The sequence below is a fragment of the Sinocyclocheilus anshuiensis genome, unplaced genomic scaffold, assembly GCF_001515605.1.
Source record: "Sinocyclocheilus anshuiensis isolate Anshui unplaced genomic scaffold, SAMN03320099.WGS_v1.1 scaffold1604, whole genome shotgun sequence".
NCBI classification, from domain to species: Eukaryota; Metazoa; Chordata; class Actinopteri; order Cypriniformes; family Cyprinidae; genus Sinocyclocheilus; species Sinocyclocheilus anshuiensis.
Genome location: NW_015555841.1, coordinates 708,630 through 724,809, shown reverse-complemented (window position 1 = coordinate 724,809; position 16,180 = coordinate 708,630). Strand labels below are relative to the sequence as shown.

At 37.6% G+C, this 16,180-nt stretch overlaps 1 protein-coding gene across 2 annotated transcripts in view; it reads left to right on the top strand.

Annotated features, from left to right (window-relative positions):
* The first annotated feature begins 7,498 nt into the window (after positions 1-7,498).
* Positions 7,499-16,180, top strand: part of LOC107675511 (pappalysin-1-like) — a 149,874-nt gene continuing 141,192 nt past the window's right edge. Inside the window, exons 1-3 of one of the 2 annotated variants that reach the window (XM_016469895.1) lie at positions 7,499-8,622; positions 12,893-13,185; positions 14,197-14,966. In XM_016469895.1, coding sequence (XP_016325381.1) covers positions 8,235-8,622; positions 12,893-13,185; positions 14,197-14,966 — 1,451 coding nt within the window. In that variant the 5' untranslated portion in view covers positions 7,499-8,234. Of the gene's footprint in view, positions 8,623-12,892; positions 13,186-14,196; positions 14,967-16,180 lie in introns of those variants that run through there. The other variant, XM_016469896.1, reaches the window with a different exon arrangement.

Here is a 16,180-nt window from a genome sequence, read left to right as displayed (position 1 = left end):
ATGTTTATTTTGTCATAATTTACTATATTCAGCAAAGTAAACCAAAAGATTGAAGGGTGATTCTCAAAAATCTGTATTTTCTGCTAGCTTTTTTCAAGATAAATAGAGATGTCTTTCCAAAAAAGGACTAAAAAATAACTCCAAAACTCCAAAAGGAAACTCCAAAAAGACACCAAAGAACCAAGTGATATAAGGAGCCCATATAAGCACATATGAAAGAAAAAAAATGCAAAAAAAAAAAAAATCTGAATTGTATAGTATGTGTACAGTGCAACAGCAAATAGCTTTTTTACATTTTAGAGAAGTCAAGTTGCGATACCGAACAGGACCACATGGTGATGCCAAAAAAAACCTAAACCAACAGACGGCATATATCTACTACAGTACACGGATCCATTCAGTATAACTAAACACAGCAACATACACATGACAAATCAAAACATTATCGTGAATGTGTGTGGAAACAACGTGAATGTACGGAAATGTCTGTGCCTGTGCTGTGCATAAATACAATGTGCAATCAGTGCGTCAAGAGCACCCATACACGCATTATTATAACGGACTCACGCGTGCTTACTATACGACTCCTGTACGCCACCGCAATCGTCTTTACCTTGATTGCAGTCTTCATGCATCAAAACTTTACTAGCGAGACTGGCTATCAAGTCGAGAAACTGTAGTTTGCGTCTCATCTGGCCATACAGCGGTGGGATGTGTTGACATTCCATTCAGTCTGTACTTCACACAAGCGCGTGTGACGTGTGAGGGCTCGCGCTCTTCAGAGACAATCACAGAATATGACAGATATCGTGTTTAAAAGCGAAACACACTGCAATGAATTATTCACTGAAAACGCAACGCGAGTCTCTATTCTCTCTGCAATCTCTGATGTCTGGTTTCCTTTATTAGTGCTGTTGTGGACGGATTGTTTTAATGCTTTCGCTTAGATTACTGGACTGAAAACTTTCCCGGAGTTTAGCGGCTTAAAATGATCTGATCGCAAGCAGAGAAGCAAAATTGGGTTAAAGGGTTAGAATAGAAATTGTGCTGCAGCAATTTTGCGTTAAAAATTTATTTTAACGCGTTAAGGATTGTAAAATTAGTCGCATGCGTTAATGTGTTAACGTTGACAGCCCTAATATATATATATATATATATATAATTTAAATACAAAGCTTAAAATTAATTGCCACTTCATATATGTGACTATATAATGAATTATAAACAATTACAATTAATATAATATAAATATAATAAATAAGTAGCTGCAAAAGTCGGGCAATTTTGTCTCTAAAATTCTTTGACTGTAAACTGCTTTAATTTGGAGTGAGAGATACGGGGGAGTGGCTTCATTGCATCAGATATATGTCACTTTGCTCACAGCTGGTTGGTCCAGTTTGGGTTTGCGATCTCTAAAGCCCCATTCACACTACAAGCAACAAAGCGACACGATCCCATTCATTTCAATGGAGGGCTCGCGATTTCCGGCGACAAGCGCAACAGCGGCCGTTGGCGACCAGATAGGGCGTGTCCAGCGATGCAACTAAGTTCAGAATCCTTCAACTTTATGCAAATGAAGAGCGACTTTGGGAAGTGACAGCCAATTGGAAAGAAGACGATAGAGCTCATGTGATCGTTCTCCTCTCAGCCGTAGGTAAATATACGCAATGGAAAAAAGTAGGCTCTGTTTCTCATTCATTTTTGTTTTTATGTACGGATTTAATTCATATTTATATTATATTTAGTCTTTTGCCTCCAAAATGTTTGTATTTAGCGGCAAGAAACCTAATTCGCTGTCAAGGCAACCAGTAGTGAGAATCATCTCATCTCCAGCCCCTGGCGACATGCAGCGACAAAAAGTAGCTGTTGTTTGAACGCAGCTTAAACTAGAATAAAACCTGCTCCGGCTCAAAACCAACCCTTCTTCTTGAGCCCGAAAACTCAAGACTGGAATTGGGAAACTCTGCTATAGACTAAACAGTAATACACATGCGCATGACGTTCACAAATTCGCATTTTTGTAGTTTACATGGAGACTATAGCAGTATCATTTTCTAAAACTTGTAAATGCGTTTTCCAAAGTTTGCATTTCAGGTTCCCAAAACACATGTAAATGATCAGCAAAACAGTCTAAAACAGTTTTACACTTTTAGTTGAAAACGCGTCGTTTAAAAACCCCACACAAGTAACCAATTCCATCAATGTCATATCTGGTCAAAGGTTTCTATTTACAACATATTTTTGCAGCGTTGAGTAATATAGCCAATCACAGACACATCTGTTGACTTCATAAAGTCAATGGCCAATCGGACGTGTTTACGTTAGTCATCCACTAACCGTTCAAAATGCTGGAGTATTTACACGCTCGCGAATCCTCTCATTTTAGTGTAGATGCTTATCAGAGATCAGAGCTTCGTTGATTGTAACACAACTTCATGAGATCGCGATAAGCTGAGTGTCATCTATAATCCAAGATATAAATCCATTCAGAATTTGATAAGAATCAGATAACCATTTATCCAATATTGCCACTTGCCATTGTGAGCGGCTATGACTGAGTGGAGGTGGGGCCTAATTAGCATATTCATGCATATTATGTGAATGCTACAAAGATACATTCATTTTGCTGATGACAAATTTTACGTCACATATTGCCGGTGACACAAGCAAATGCTTTAAATGTTTAGTAATTTCAACTCCTTACTCCAATCTTTACACCAGAGGGTTCTAGAGGAATAAATAATTTTAAGAAAAAAAAAAGTTTTCTACTGGCAAGACATAGATGTACATCCACAATTAGCCTATAAATTGTGCATCTGTGTTGAATTTTCTTTCAAACTGAGCATCATTTCCTCAATCTTTCTGTCATGGCAGTTAAATTTTAACATCCTGTGTGGCATATGGCAAATTCAATCATTTAGACTCATGAATCGAAACGTTTTAGACTTGTGAAGCTCTAGAAAAGGCTTATCAGCCCCTCTTCATGTGGGGATCTTGGCTGGATTTGTGGATGACTTCATTCTCAGATGACATTATGAGAGGAACAGAATGGAGTTTTGCATCACCTCTGTCTTGTTTTGGAGATTAGATTGAATGGTGGGACACCAACTGTTCTGCTTGTGACTCCAATTAAGCAGCAGTTGTTCAGTTCAGGACGTCAGGGTGACCAGTGGGATCTGAAAAGCTTTGTCTGAATGACACCAGCAGTTTCATGTGTCACACCTCCTCTTTTGAGAACTTAGGTGCACATTCAGCTCAAGTTATATGTGTAGCAAGCTTAGGAAAAGAAAACTGTATACACATTTATCCTTTATTCATTTTTACCCATCGAACAATGGACAAAAAAAAGACCCTCGTATAAGTGTTGCAGAAATGAGTGATGCATTTGCCTTTTTATAAAACGTATAGATTTCCTGTATGTAAAAAAAAATAAAAAAATAAAAAGAGAGAGAGAGAGACTAGATGTGATGTATGCACATATAAATGCACATTTATATAGAAAAAGACTTATTTAGTATGAAGTTCGAAGTTTGTTTCACTAAAAAAAAATGGTGACGGATTTACCTTGAAACAATTTTCACTCAGAAATTCAAGCAAATTTTACAAAAATAAATACAAAGACTGAGCTACAATTTTCTTCTAAAATGTACTTGTAAAATGTACTTGCTCATGTGTTATTGCTTACAATAGGTACATTATGAAATGGTTAAAGCATTAAACTATGTTGCTTACAGAGGAACATTGTTTTGTTGATTTATAATTAATTTGCTCAGATTCTGCATTAATGAATCTGATGCTTTGAAGCCTAGCATATATCCATGGTTATCTTATCAGTGAGATATTATGATAAAGACAAGCAGATGTTATATTGTAAGGTGATTCACATTATTATCCATTATAATGATTGTATTATGTGTTATTTCTCTCTTGCTCTTTTTTAGTTGATCATTCTCCATAAGGGGGCTGTGCATTTAAATTGGCACTTTAGCTGCTCCAAAGCGACAGATTACTTTTGCAAATGCATTAATGGATTATACTTCAGGGTGTTTTTTCCTTTTCTACTCCAGGCGATCAGATATCAGCCTAGAGATTGACGTATGGAGGATTATCATGTTATTTTCTTTTGTACAACATGCCTTTTGTCTAAACGTTATGCATGTTATGTTATGAACTGGAATAAGTTGTGCAACTCTCTTTTTATTGTCAATGAAAAAAATTAAGGTATTTTTCCCAAATCACTGTAAAAATAGAAACACATACTCACAATAACTGGAACTGGAATGGAATTGGGTTATAAAGGACCTAAAGAATGGCATGATATTTGAACAACAGCCTGTAAAAAGTAAACCAATCAATCAATCAATCAATAAAAATTAAGTGACTTTTTTCTTAAAACAAGAAAAAATATTCTTGTTTTTCTTTTGAATTAAGTTTATTTTTCTTGATAGATGAATATATTTGTTCTTGTTTTAAGCATGAACTCACTTAATTTTGATACATTTTACATTTTGAACAAGCCTTAATATCCTAAGTAATTGTGCATATCTAGCAAATGTATCTTAATTTAAGAATGTTTAGATATTTGTACAAGACGAAGTTTCAAAATTCATTTAATTTGAGTAGCTTTCAGTGATTGATTGATTAAATGATTGATTTATTGATTGATTGATTGATTTGAGATTTAATCTACATTCTACTTACATCCACTAAGTGACATATAAAGACATCAAAAATAATAAAATATGAATTAAGAGGATGATGTAAGATGTAAGTTATGAGCTGTGCAAGAAGTGGGAATCAGCCATTCTCCTTCCTTAATATCAGAGTTGTAATTGTATAATCACAGAAAAAAAAAAGAAAAAAAAAATGGATCAATAAAGGCAGCACATACAGCTATACTGAAATTACCACTAGAACTATCTAATAATTCAGGTCCAATTATTTGATTATATTTTAATAAGTACTGTGCCATTGATCTGTTTTTGTTTCAGTGTTTTATTCTCTGATTTCAGAGTCAGTATTTATTACAGCGGGTACTGTTTAGAGTTTACCGCAGTCAGAATGGGCAGATTAAGGCACACTGCCATTGAATAATTCATAATGTTTTATTCAGTGGCCTTGTGTTTGCTTCTCTAAGTTTTGCTGTTGCCTTTCTAAATATTAAATGTCCAGCAGTTGTTTCCTTTCTATCAATTAGTGTATATTTCTTAAAGGAACAATTACTTGCTCTTAGGTCATCCAAGATGTAAATGAGTTTATTTCATCATCAGAACAGAGTTGGAGAAATTTAGCATTCCATCACTTGCTCACCACCGGATCATTTCCAGCGAATGGGTGCCATTAGAATGAGAGATCAAACAGCTGATAAAAACATCACAAAAATCCACAAAGTAATCCACACGACTCCAGTCCATCAATTAATGTCTTGTAAAGCCTAAAGCTGCGTGTTTGTAAGAAACAAGTCTTTAACTTCAAACAGTTGCTTCTGGTCAAAATATGAGTCCATAATAATAACACTTCCTCTGGTTAAAAAGTACATTCCTTGTTGTCCTCTCACATCGAAATCCACCCACATATTTGTTTAGAGCTGTTTTGGACTGTTTTGGCTTGTAAACGGTGCTTTATCTATGCATATTTTACTCCTGATTCAGAGCAGACGACCTTTTCACTGATGCTACATTTTTCAACATCTGATGAAGAAACAAACTCGTCTACCTTGGGTTGAGAAGGAGTACATTTTCAGCAAATTTAATTTTTGGGTTAACTATTCCTTAACATGTAAAGAAAGCAGAATAAAAGAAGCTAATAATTGTTGATTGTAGCACACACACATATATATACTTGAAGAAATATTTTTACAACAAAAAATTTGCTCATTCAGTTCAATAACATGCTCAGCTTGACTGAATTTGTTTTGTAATGCTTGAACAGCAACATCATATATATTTGAAAAGTTTATACAATTTTAACGAATAAACCTTTAAAAATACATAATAATAATAATACTTTTTTGTCTTTAAGGAAAGCAATTATGAATTTTAACCCAAACTGTATAACATGTCATGTACTCAGTGACATGGAATTTACTGTAACTGAAGGTTTCCTCTAAAGATCATTTGGCTGACCTGACCGCTATGACCCATGTCATTCTTCTGTTCTGTCTGGACAAAGGAAAAAAAAGTGGTTTCACCACTGTAATGTGACAAAACTGAGACAAATATTTAACATTGGTTTGGCCCTGTTTAATGGTAGGTAGCAATTTTCTGCTGTCTGCGTGTTCGTTTACACCAAACAAACAGAGAACAAAAGCTCTTGTGGCATTCCACACCAGCTCTGTCTCCATGCTCCACACAGATGGTCTGCCATACAAAGGTGGACCACCTCAAAGAACTGAGGAAATAAACTCCCCAACAATTTCATGCAGAATAGCACAAATTCCTGGTCTTTGTCCTTCGCCATCCTGTTCTCGTCTGCGTATTTTTTCCTCTTTTAGAGGAGTGTGTGCAAACTGAGTGCCAGTCATTTGTACAGTGATTAAGTCACACTTTACAGTGTGTTTTACATGATAAAGTACTGCTGGGATTTTCTAACGAAGTACATGTTCTTAAGGGGTTAAGCTTGATATTGTTTAATTGTAATTATATATATGAACATACACTGAAAAAACAAAATAGTGGTAACAATTTTCACACAATCAATGACAAGTAACACATTTAATTAAATGCAAAGTTTTGAAGTAGAAAGACCAAAATAAAGTTTTACTCCAGTTGTCTTTGTTTTGTATACAAAACTGGGGAAAAATACAGTGTAATAAATTAATGCAAATCTTTTTTTTTTTTGTATGAAAATCTAAAGCAAATGCTTTACTTGAGTATTTCTTGACAAAGTAAATCTAATGTAGGTAGTTTATTTTGGTTTATTTTCAGTCCAACCAATATGAAGCTATCAAATCTGATTTTCAGTATTTTTTTTTTGAGGATCCTTAAAACAAATAAATATATCTTGAATAAGTTTATTTTATGGCAACTTGTTCCCCCCCCCCCATTCGGATTTTAAGCACCTTGTTAAAAGTGGTTTTGCTTAAAACAAGGACAAAATAATTTGTCAGACTTAATTCAAGATATATTATTTGAAAAGAAGTCTTATTATCTGTGCTGGTATAATAACATTGTCAGGTAACTTGTGTTTCACGTGGTAACTAGTTTCATTCAACTCAGAAATATTCTTATCATATCGCATTTTACATGATTGCATTATTTATTTATTCGTTTACAGAGCTGTAGTGTAAAATGCATATTAAATAAACAAACCACAAAGAAAACACAAATATTACAACAACGGTAACAAGTGATGCAGTGTGACTTCGGCCACTTGTACTGTGAAAACTTTCAAATGAATGGAATGGTTTGAATTGTAGCCACTAGAGGGATACGCACACACACACACACACACACACACACACACACCCCTTCCCAACTCTCGAAACACTGTCCAACACTTGGAGGAGCATGTGTGGAAATGCTCCTGCTGTCAGTGCTTTACCTGTGACTTCAGCACAACACGAGAGGAGGATCGAAAGGAGAAAAACTCATGTAGGACTGAAACATGGGCTGGCCTGCTTCCATCACATTCTCACTCTTACAAAACTGAAGGATCTCCAGCGGAGCTCACAGCATACATGAGGATCCGCGATGCTCTGGACACCTCCGAACCTCCTGCAGACCATCAATCACTTCAACTTCCAACGCCAAGACAACTTCAGCTCAAACAGCATCTGAATGTGCTCCATCCTCAGATATGACAGCCCGTGATGTTTGGACGTGTTCTGCATTCATGAATTGTTTGTAAACATTGTTTTGCGAGTAGAGAAAGACAGAAAGACAGTGAGTGTGAATGAAGCTCTTTATTCATTGATTACTGATCGAATCAATTCATTAAACCGCGATCTCGTCGGAAGACTCACTTTAGCCTCCAGAAGTAAAAAGAAAAACTCCAGCGCACAGAACGGCTTGTATAGTGAAATAAAGAGCTTCATGGATTTGTGTATCTGGAACATTCGTCTTTGACAAACGATTGTGAAAGACGGTGAAAAGAAAAGAAAACAACAATAACAAGTGGAAGGACTTTGGAGAGGAAGAGCGCGCCCGTGCGCATTTCTCTGGGACATTATCATACCCATCCGCATCCTCATCATCATCATCCTCATCATTATCATCTCTCTTGTGTTGAATAAAATGAAAGTTTGGACTTTTCTCCAGTGTCTCGCCATCCTGCTCGTCCTGTGTGTGGGATCAGACTGCGGGACGGTCCTGAGAAAGACCCGATCCAAACGCGAGCTGGTGAAGATCAGAGAAGCCAAAGCGGTCTTCCCGGGGGCTTGCGCCACCCGGCTGCCTCGGGGCAAGCGCTCCCTGCCGGCGCTGGACCGCCGGCTCCCCCGCCAGCGCCGACGCTCCTCTCCGGCGGAGGATGCAAGCTCCTCTCGGGGAAAAGCCGTTTATTTTACGGGCAGAGGGGACCAGCTGAGACTGAAGTCCGGCGTGGACATACCAAAGGGCAATTTCACTCTCCAGATGTGGGTCAAAGCGGAGGGTGGGCAGCGTTCCCCTACCGTTATAGCTGGTAGGAACATATCTATGCGTTTTACTTGAGTTTATGTGAGATGAATGTTGGTGGAAGAGTAATGCATGTGAGTGATGAGGCTTGACCAGGTGGCTTTAGTAGTGTTAGGATAGTGCATAACTTCCTCTTACCTCTTACAGTTCAATCAGTTCCAATGTCGAATGATTAAGTAATCGCGTACGTCAGCGCGGAGACTCCACACACACACACACACACACACACACACACACACACACACACACACACACACACACACACACTTCAATTCATGTCTGATATTAGCGTTTGGGCTGATGTGACAGGAAAATGATGACTTCATTGATCTAAATGTATAGTCTATCCAAAAGCTTAGGTTTGCTGTTTAAGCTCTGAGCTCAAGAGAGCAAGCGGGACAGGACTTTCCCCTCCTCCCGTCTTTGCGCGTCACCCGGTGTTCACGTACGACCCTCGAATCCCCGAAAGACCCCAAATCCCCCCACCTCTATTCAGCTCGGAGGAAAACACAGGAGAAAAGTGAAGCTGTTCTGAGCTTTGCATACGTCTGAACTGTGGCTACACACCTACCAAATCGCATCGCATTGCAATTCTCATTGCGTTATCCTCCAGTACCTGCAGACACCAGAAAACACAAATCTGAGTTTGCAAACGCCACCGCAGTTCTGTAGAGGTTGTTTTTTCAGTGAGTAAGCATTACAACATCGCTTTCGATTCCGCTTTCTGCCGACAGAGAGCGTAAAAGACACGACATGTCGGTCTTTTTTGAAAGTCATGGGCAGAAAAAAAAAATGCTGGCTGCGAGAAGTGTGTTTTTCTACGCAGTCACGCACGACTAGACAGACCGGAGTGAGAATTCACTACTGATGCGGCAGTGGGCATCACTGATTTACGCATGGCATCTGATGTCAGTGCGCCCCCCTCCAGTAACCCACCACACTGAGATGACATCATCTCTTTCAGGCTTGCAGTGGGTTTACACTGGACTGAATGCCTGACCAGCATTACAGAGATGAACAGTATAAAATCTCCCATACACGCACGCATTGGATCCATACATGTATGCATGATAATGCTGTATATGGATATAATCAATATTTAATACAGTGGGGCCCAGAAATCTGATATCACATCCAATAATCCTTTTATGTTTATGAGGAATTAAAGTTAAGGAAAAAGTTATGACATGATCACTGCAAGAAAACAAATCTGTATAAAGACAGATAATGTCCTAGGAGAAAATATGCAGTGCATAATCCAAACTATGGGTAAAACACCAGTACAAATCAATATGGAGAATTCCTTCATATTGACACAATACAGTGTCCTCTATTTTTAGAGGACTTTTCTGAGAGTGTTGATTGAGATTCTGCACTAATTTCGCTATTTTCACTAGACACTTATAAAATAAGCAAATGTATGGCCTCAGCCATGTAAGATTCTATACGTACAGGGTGCTTCTGCCCAAGACTCACATCATGCAGGGATAACATGAACTGTAAGGTCTTGAACAAACTTGCGCTGAGCAAAAGTGAGTGATTTCACTCAAAAATTCTGTCATTATTTTTTTTCCCTTTTTTTTTCTCTCCATACAACTGAATTCAATGGGCACCAATAATGCTAACTAAAGATTCCTTTAAAATATCAACCTTTTTAAAGGTATTTGAAGGACCTGTTTCACTGAATATCTGTTGTGTTAGGATATTAAAAAGAAGAGAAAAAAAACACAAGAAAACAAGAAAAAGTGATTGAAATGACTCTGGCTTATGCGGACATGCTTAATCTTTTAAATCTAATTTATGCCTCTAAGAATGAAGACACAAGTCAGTTGTTTTGAGAGAAGCCACTGCTTATTTTCAGCAGTCACTGTTCTTGTTGTTGTTTTTGCACAGCGTCAGCCTTAATGTCGAGACTTAATGTTATTTTTGTGTTGTTTTGTTTTTTGAGCTATGCCATTTTTTCATTCCATTATGCATAAGATTTAAGAGCGAGGAATGAAGGAGTATTTTAAGACATTTGATGAAGGAAAAACAAAAAGCTTATCAACGTCCTAATGTCAGTAAATTCAGCACCCTGAACAGCGCTGAGTTTATGTCTGCAGTATGTAAGATAGATTTGGATGCGTGCTTTATAGACCATCAATATTATTTATGGTCATGACTTGGCTGCTGAAGAAGAAACCGAGATGGACATCATCATACGGCAAAATAGACATCTTGTTTAGACTGTTTAGACTGATTTTTAGCTTTGGAAACAGTACAGGAAAACCACACTGTCTTGATTTCAACAAAACCTTATGTTGACTTTAATCAGATGATTAACACTGTCCATTTGGTATAAGAGTGCATTCAACGCGTTAGATTGATGAGGGTGCAAGAAAAAAACTGCTTAGTTAACACTGATCTTCCATGATGATGAGATACAAATTGACTTACACAGCAGATCTGATCTGAGATACATAATACAAGCTTGACCGGTTAGGTGACATCAAAGGAAGGACATTTAGGTTTCATGATACTTAAAACATGGCTTGACCAAGACAGCATACTGTACTGTACTGTGTTAGTGTGTAAAGTTGGGTAAAGTATTTCCACCCCCTCCTAATTCCCCAATCTGAGAGAATGTATGCAAATTCTCCTATAAATTTAAAGATGCAGTTACCAAACAGTCATTCAGCCTGTTCTGATTTGGTGTTCTAGTGATATTTTGTCACTGATCGAACTGGCCCAAAAATAATATTTGCATTTGCATTACATTTTTACTAGAAACTGTCTAGTAAACTCCCAGCAACAGCCTACACAATTTAATTTAATTATTTATTTACAGCAAAATTTCTACATCAAAATACTGTAATTGTTAAAGAAAATAATTTGCTTCCAAAAGGTTGTATTCTGGGAGATCAAGGCGTATTTGGACATTAAAAATCATGATTCCACTAACTATATCTAAAACATATCTTAAATCTACATTGTTAGTGGACATGCTTCTTACACACAATAGCCATAATTAATGGTCATTCACTGCTTCCTCTTATCGCTCCCCTCCTATTATTAATTGTACAGTTATAATCAGTGTTGGGCAGTAACGCAATACTTAGTAACGCGTTACTGTAATTTGATTACTTTTTTAGTAACGGAGTAATTTAACGCGTTATAATTTTCAAAATAGTAATTAGAGTATAGTTACAAGCCGATGTCTCTATACGTTACTGCCGCGTTACATTGCTGACAGAATGCAGTGATTTCTAATCTAGATTGTAAAAAGGATGTAGCTCACGCACTGTCGAGTCAAGTGCCAGTGGATTAGAGACCTGCTCCCACAAAACCCGACGCAACAGAGTGCGGCACGGGATAAAACTTGATAGGCGAGTGCAGAGTGTGTGACTGCGCGGGATGCAGGAGAATAAAATGATTCACGGGATTCACAAAATAGAAATATCGAAACATAAAATATGAATATTGATGCTTTAATAACAAATACTTATCGGGAGTGTGTATGCTGGGATTTCATGAATTTCATGGAGAAAAAAGTAACGTAACTTGTAATGTAACTAAGTACTTTTGAAATAAAGTAATCAGAACAGTAACGTGATTACTTTTAAAAGGAGTAATCAGTAATCAGTAATTTAATTACATTTTCAGAGTAACTTGCCCAACACTGGTTATAATACAGTTTTGTCTATGAAGCAATATATTTTCACTGATATTGCCAGATAAAATATAGACAGATTTTAAATATTGCCTTTTCAACAATAGCAGTACCGTTTACTGTAAAATGCCAGGACTGTTGATGGTGGAATACCCCTAAGCCCTTGTGCTTGTTTTATTTAATATTTGTGGTGAGCTGAATGTTATTTTTTGAGAACTTAAGAACTTAACCAACAATTTATTCAGAATACAAAACCTAAGAATTGTGACAAAACAAAATTTGTCTGGACATTACAAAAAGTAGGTAAAAGTGACAAAAGAACAAAGTATAATACAATAAAAATAAAATTAATAAAATGAGTAATCATAAATGAATGAAGTGTTCTAGCATACCACTCCTAATATTCGATAAATAAATAAATAAATAAATAAATAAGACTTCTTGTGACTTCTTCTTTATGCATGTAGGCTACCTTGGGTGCTTTGTTTAGTGGCACCTATATGCAGGTTCATGTCATTTCCATACATTCTATCCCTCCTCCCCTACTCTGTTATTTTCAGAAATGTTGAAGTATTGAAGTACAGTTGACTTTCCCTCCTGACACATTTGTTCTAATTTTTTAACACAGGTCTCTTCGACAAATGCTTCTATGCCTCCAGTGATCGTGGATGGCTGTTGGGAATTAAAGCTGTGAGTGAACAGGGGAACCGTGACCCACGTTTCTTCTTCTCCCTTAAAACGGATCGAGCACACAAAGTTACCTCAATTCATTCGAATGCCCGCTACTTGCCCAACCACTGGGCCCATGTAGCTGTGACTTACAATGGCCTCTATATGAAGTTATATGTCAATGGTGCTCAGACAGCTGTTAGCAGGGAACAGTCAGGCGATGTCTTCAGCCCCCTTACTAAAAAGTGTAAGGTAAGTTTAATTATTTAGCATTTCAGAGTTTAACTTTCGACACAATATTTTGTTGAATCATACACATTTATTATTATTATTATTATTATTATTAGTAGTAGTAGTAGTAGTAGTAGTTAAAGGTGAAGTGTGTAATTTCTGTGCTTCTAGGTCAGGGTTGGCCAAACTCTGTCCTGGAGGGCCACTGTCCTGCAAAGTTTAGCTCCAACTTACCTCAGCACACCTACCTGGAAGTTTTTAGTGTGCCAAGTAAGACGTTTATTAGCTGGTTCAGTTGTTGCAATTGGGGTTGGAGCTAAACACCTCAGGACAGTGGCCCTCCAGGAGCAGGATTGGACACCCCAGCTCTAGGTGAACTAAAACGACAAATTTCTTACATATTTTGCGACAATTTCAAAGTGAAAAAAAGTCTAGTGAGGGGCATTAAAAGTGCATTCAGCAAATAAAACAAAACAAATAAACGTGAAAGTGACAATATTTTATAAATCTGGTTGTTGCACATATCACCGCTGTTAGGAAATTAAATGTTTTTTTTTGAGTGCCGCTAAAAAATGTTAATGCTCTATCACATTCATAAAAATTGAACCACCAACACTATAAACCTAATCTATAGTGTTATCAAAAGCAAACATGAGATAAAAATGCATTTACAGAAGTAGCCATGCCATTTTATCTTACTTCTACAAGTCTTTGACTCCTTTTTATCATGACTCGTGTTTTACGGGACACATACACCGAGCACGCCGCATCGCATTAGTTGAACCAATGATGCTATGTTGAGCTGGTTGGGAGATTCAAACTAATTTTATTGACAGGACCACAGTGCAACCTACCAAATCAATATATCAAGGGTTAACTTACAGAGCTATCTACATTTAGTACTGGAAAGTATCTTATCAGAAAAAGTTACACTCTTCACCTTTAAAAAGCTTCCAGTTCTTACATAATACACGCACTATATGCAAATAAAAACAGATAAATGTAATGATTTGGTCTGATTTAAAACTCAAGGTGCTGATGGTGGGTGGAAATGCCTTGAATCATAACTACAGAGGCTCCGTGGAGAGTGTTGGTTTGTGGCGACAGGCTCTCTCTCAGAGGCAAATCATGAGGGACATGCATGGACACGAGGACCCTGAGGGCCTGGTTGACCTGGTGATCCGCGAGACATTTGAACACCCAGCACGCAAATGGCTGGCTGTGAAGGATGGCAGCTTCCCAATACCATATGAGGGTCCTCGTGCAGGGTTGGGGTCTTTGGACACTACCCTGGAGCCTCCAGCTTGCGGACAGACGGTGTGTGATAACACAGAAGTGGCGCGCAACTACAATCAATTCTGGAGCTTCCGCCGCCCCAAAACAGTACGGTATCGTGTTGTGAATGTGTTTGACAACTCTCAGTGCAAACCCACAGTCACAGATCAACAGATTCACCTGCAACATCAGCATCTGAATGAAGCCTTTAACATGTACAACATCACTTGGGAGTTGATTGTGCACAATGTGAGCAATTCCTCTTTGTATAACCGTCTGGTACTTGCCAACTGTGATATTAGCAAGGTGGGTGATGAGGACTGTGACCCTGAATGCAACCACACTCTGACTGGCTTTGATGCTGGTTACTGCAAGCCCAGGACACGATGTCCTGAACATAAACAAGGGAATGGCGTCTGCGATCCAGAGTGCAACTGTGAGAACTATGGTTACGATAATGGAGATTGCTGCAACCCTAGCATCACCGATGTGACCAAGACTTGCTTCAATCCAGCTTCTCATTTAAGGTAAGAGTTTAAGATCAAGCAATCTAAATACCCGATGGTACCCAGACTGCATGCATGAATATTTCTGTCAAAAATATTTCATGTGTTGGGGACAACAATGAAGAGCATAGAGTCAGGAGCTGAGACCTTTCTGTGTGGCATTTGCACCCTGTGTTTTTGTGGATTTGCTTTTGGTGCTCCAGTTTCCCCCACAATCCAAAGGCATGCAGCATAAGTGAACTGAGGACACTAAATTGTCCGTAGGTGTGAGTATGTATATGTGTTAGCCCTTTAATGGATTGGCCATCTACAGCCTAATAATACACTGGACTAGTGGTTTAGAAAATGACTGAATAAAATATTAAAAAGGGAAATAAAGTGTCCATGGTTAAAGGAGGTATTGTGTCCTTGTGTCCCAAAGAAGTTGGGGTGGGCAATATGACCAAAATCTTAAACCCCATCAGTTATATGTGCCATTTAACCATGGCAGTGATATACATTACCAAATAGTAGTTAGGTTTGTCACTATACCGAATTAATTAATCGCATCCAAAATAAAAGTTTTTGTTTACATAATATATGTGTGTGTATTGTGTATATTTATTATATATATCTGCAACAGTACTTGAAGTGGAAAAAAAGAAGACCACTAAACCTGCTGCCTTAACCTGCCTGTACATGCTACTATACGGATCCATTCAGAATAACTAATCCACTGTCCAGCGCATAATCTAAAACTCCATCAGCAGGCATTCATTATAAAACACTCGTGCTTTTAAGATTAAAGGAGGTATTGTGTCCTTGTGTCCCAAAGAAGTTGGGGTGGGCAATATGACCAAAATCTTAAACCCCATCAGTTATATGTGCCATTTAACCATGGCAGTGATATACATTACCAAATAGTAGTTAGGTTTGTCACTATACCGAATTAATTAATCGCATCCAAAATAAAAGTTTTTGTTTACATAATATATGTGTGTGTATTGTGTATATTTATTATATATATCTGCACATGTTGCACTTCACTGTATTTTCCTTTTCGAAGTGATACCAATAATATTTTAAGCAATTAAAAACCATCATGGCCACCAGTGCGCGTCTGAAGTGTCTCTACAGGAAATAATTCATTATTTATCAGCTTAAATATTTCAGCATCATTTTGTTATTGATTCGATAACGATAACATTAAAATTAACAATTATCATCCGATACCCATATGGTGGCCGATATATCGT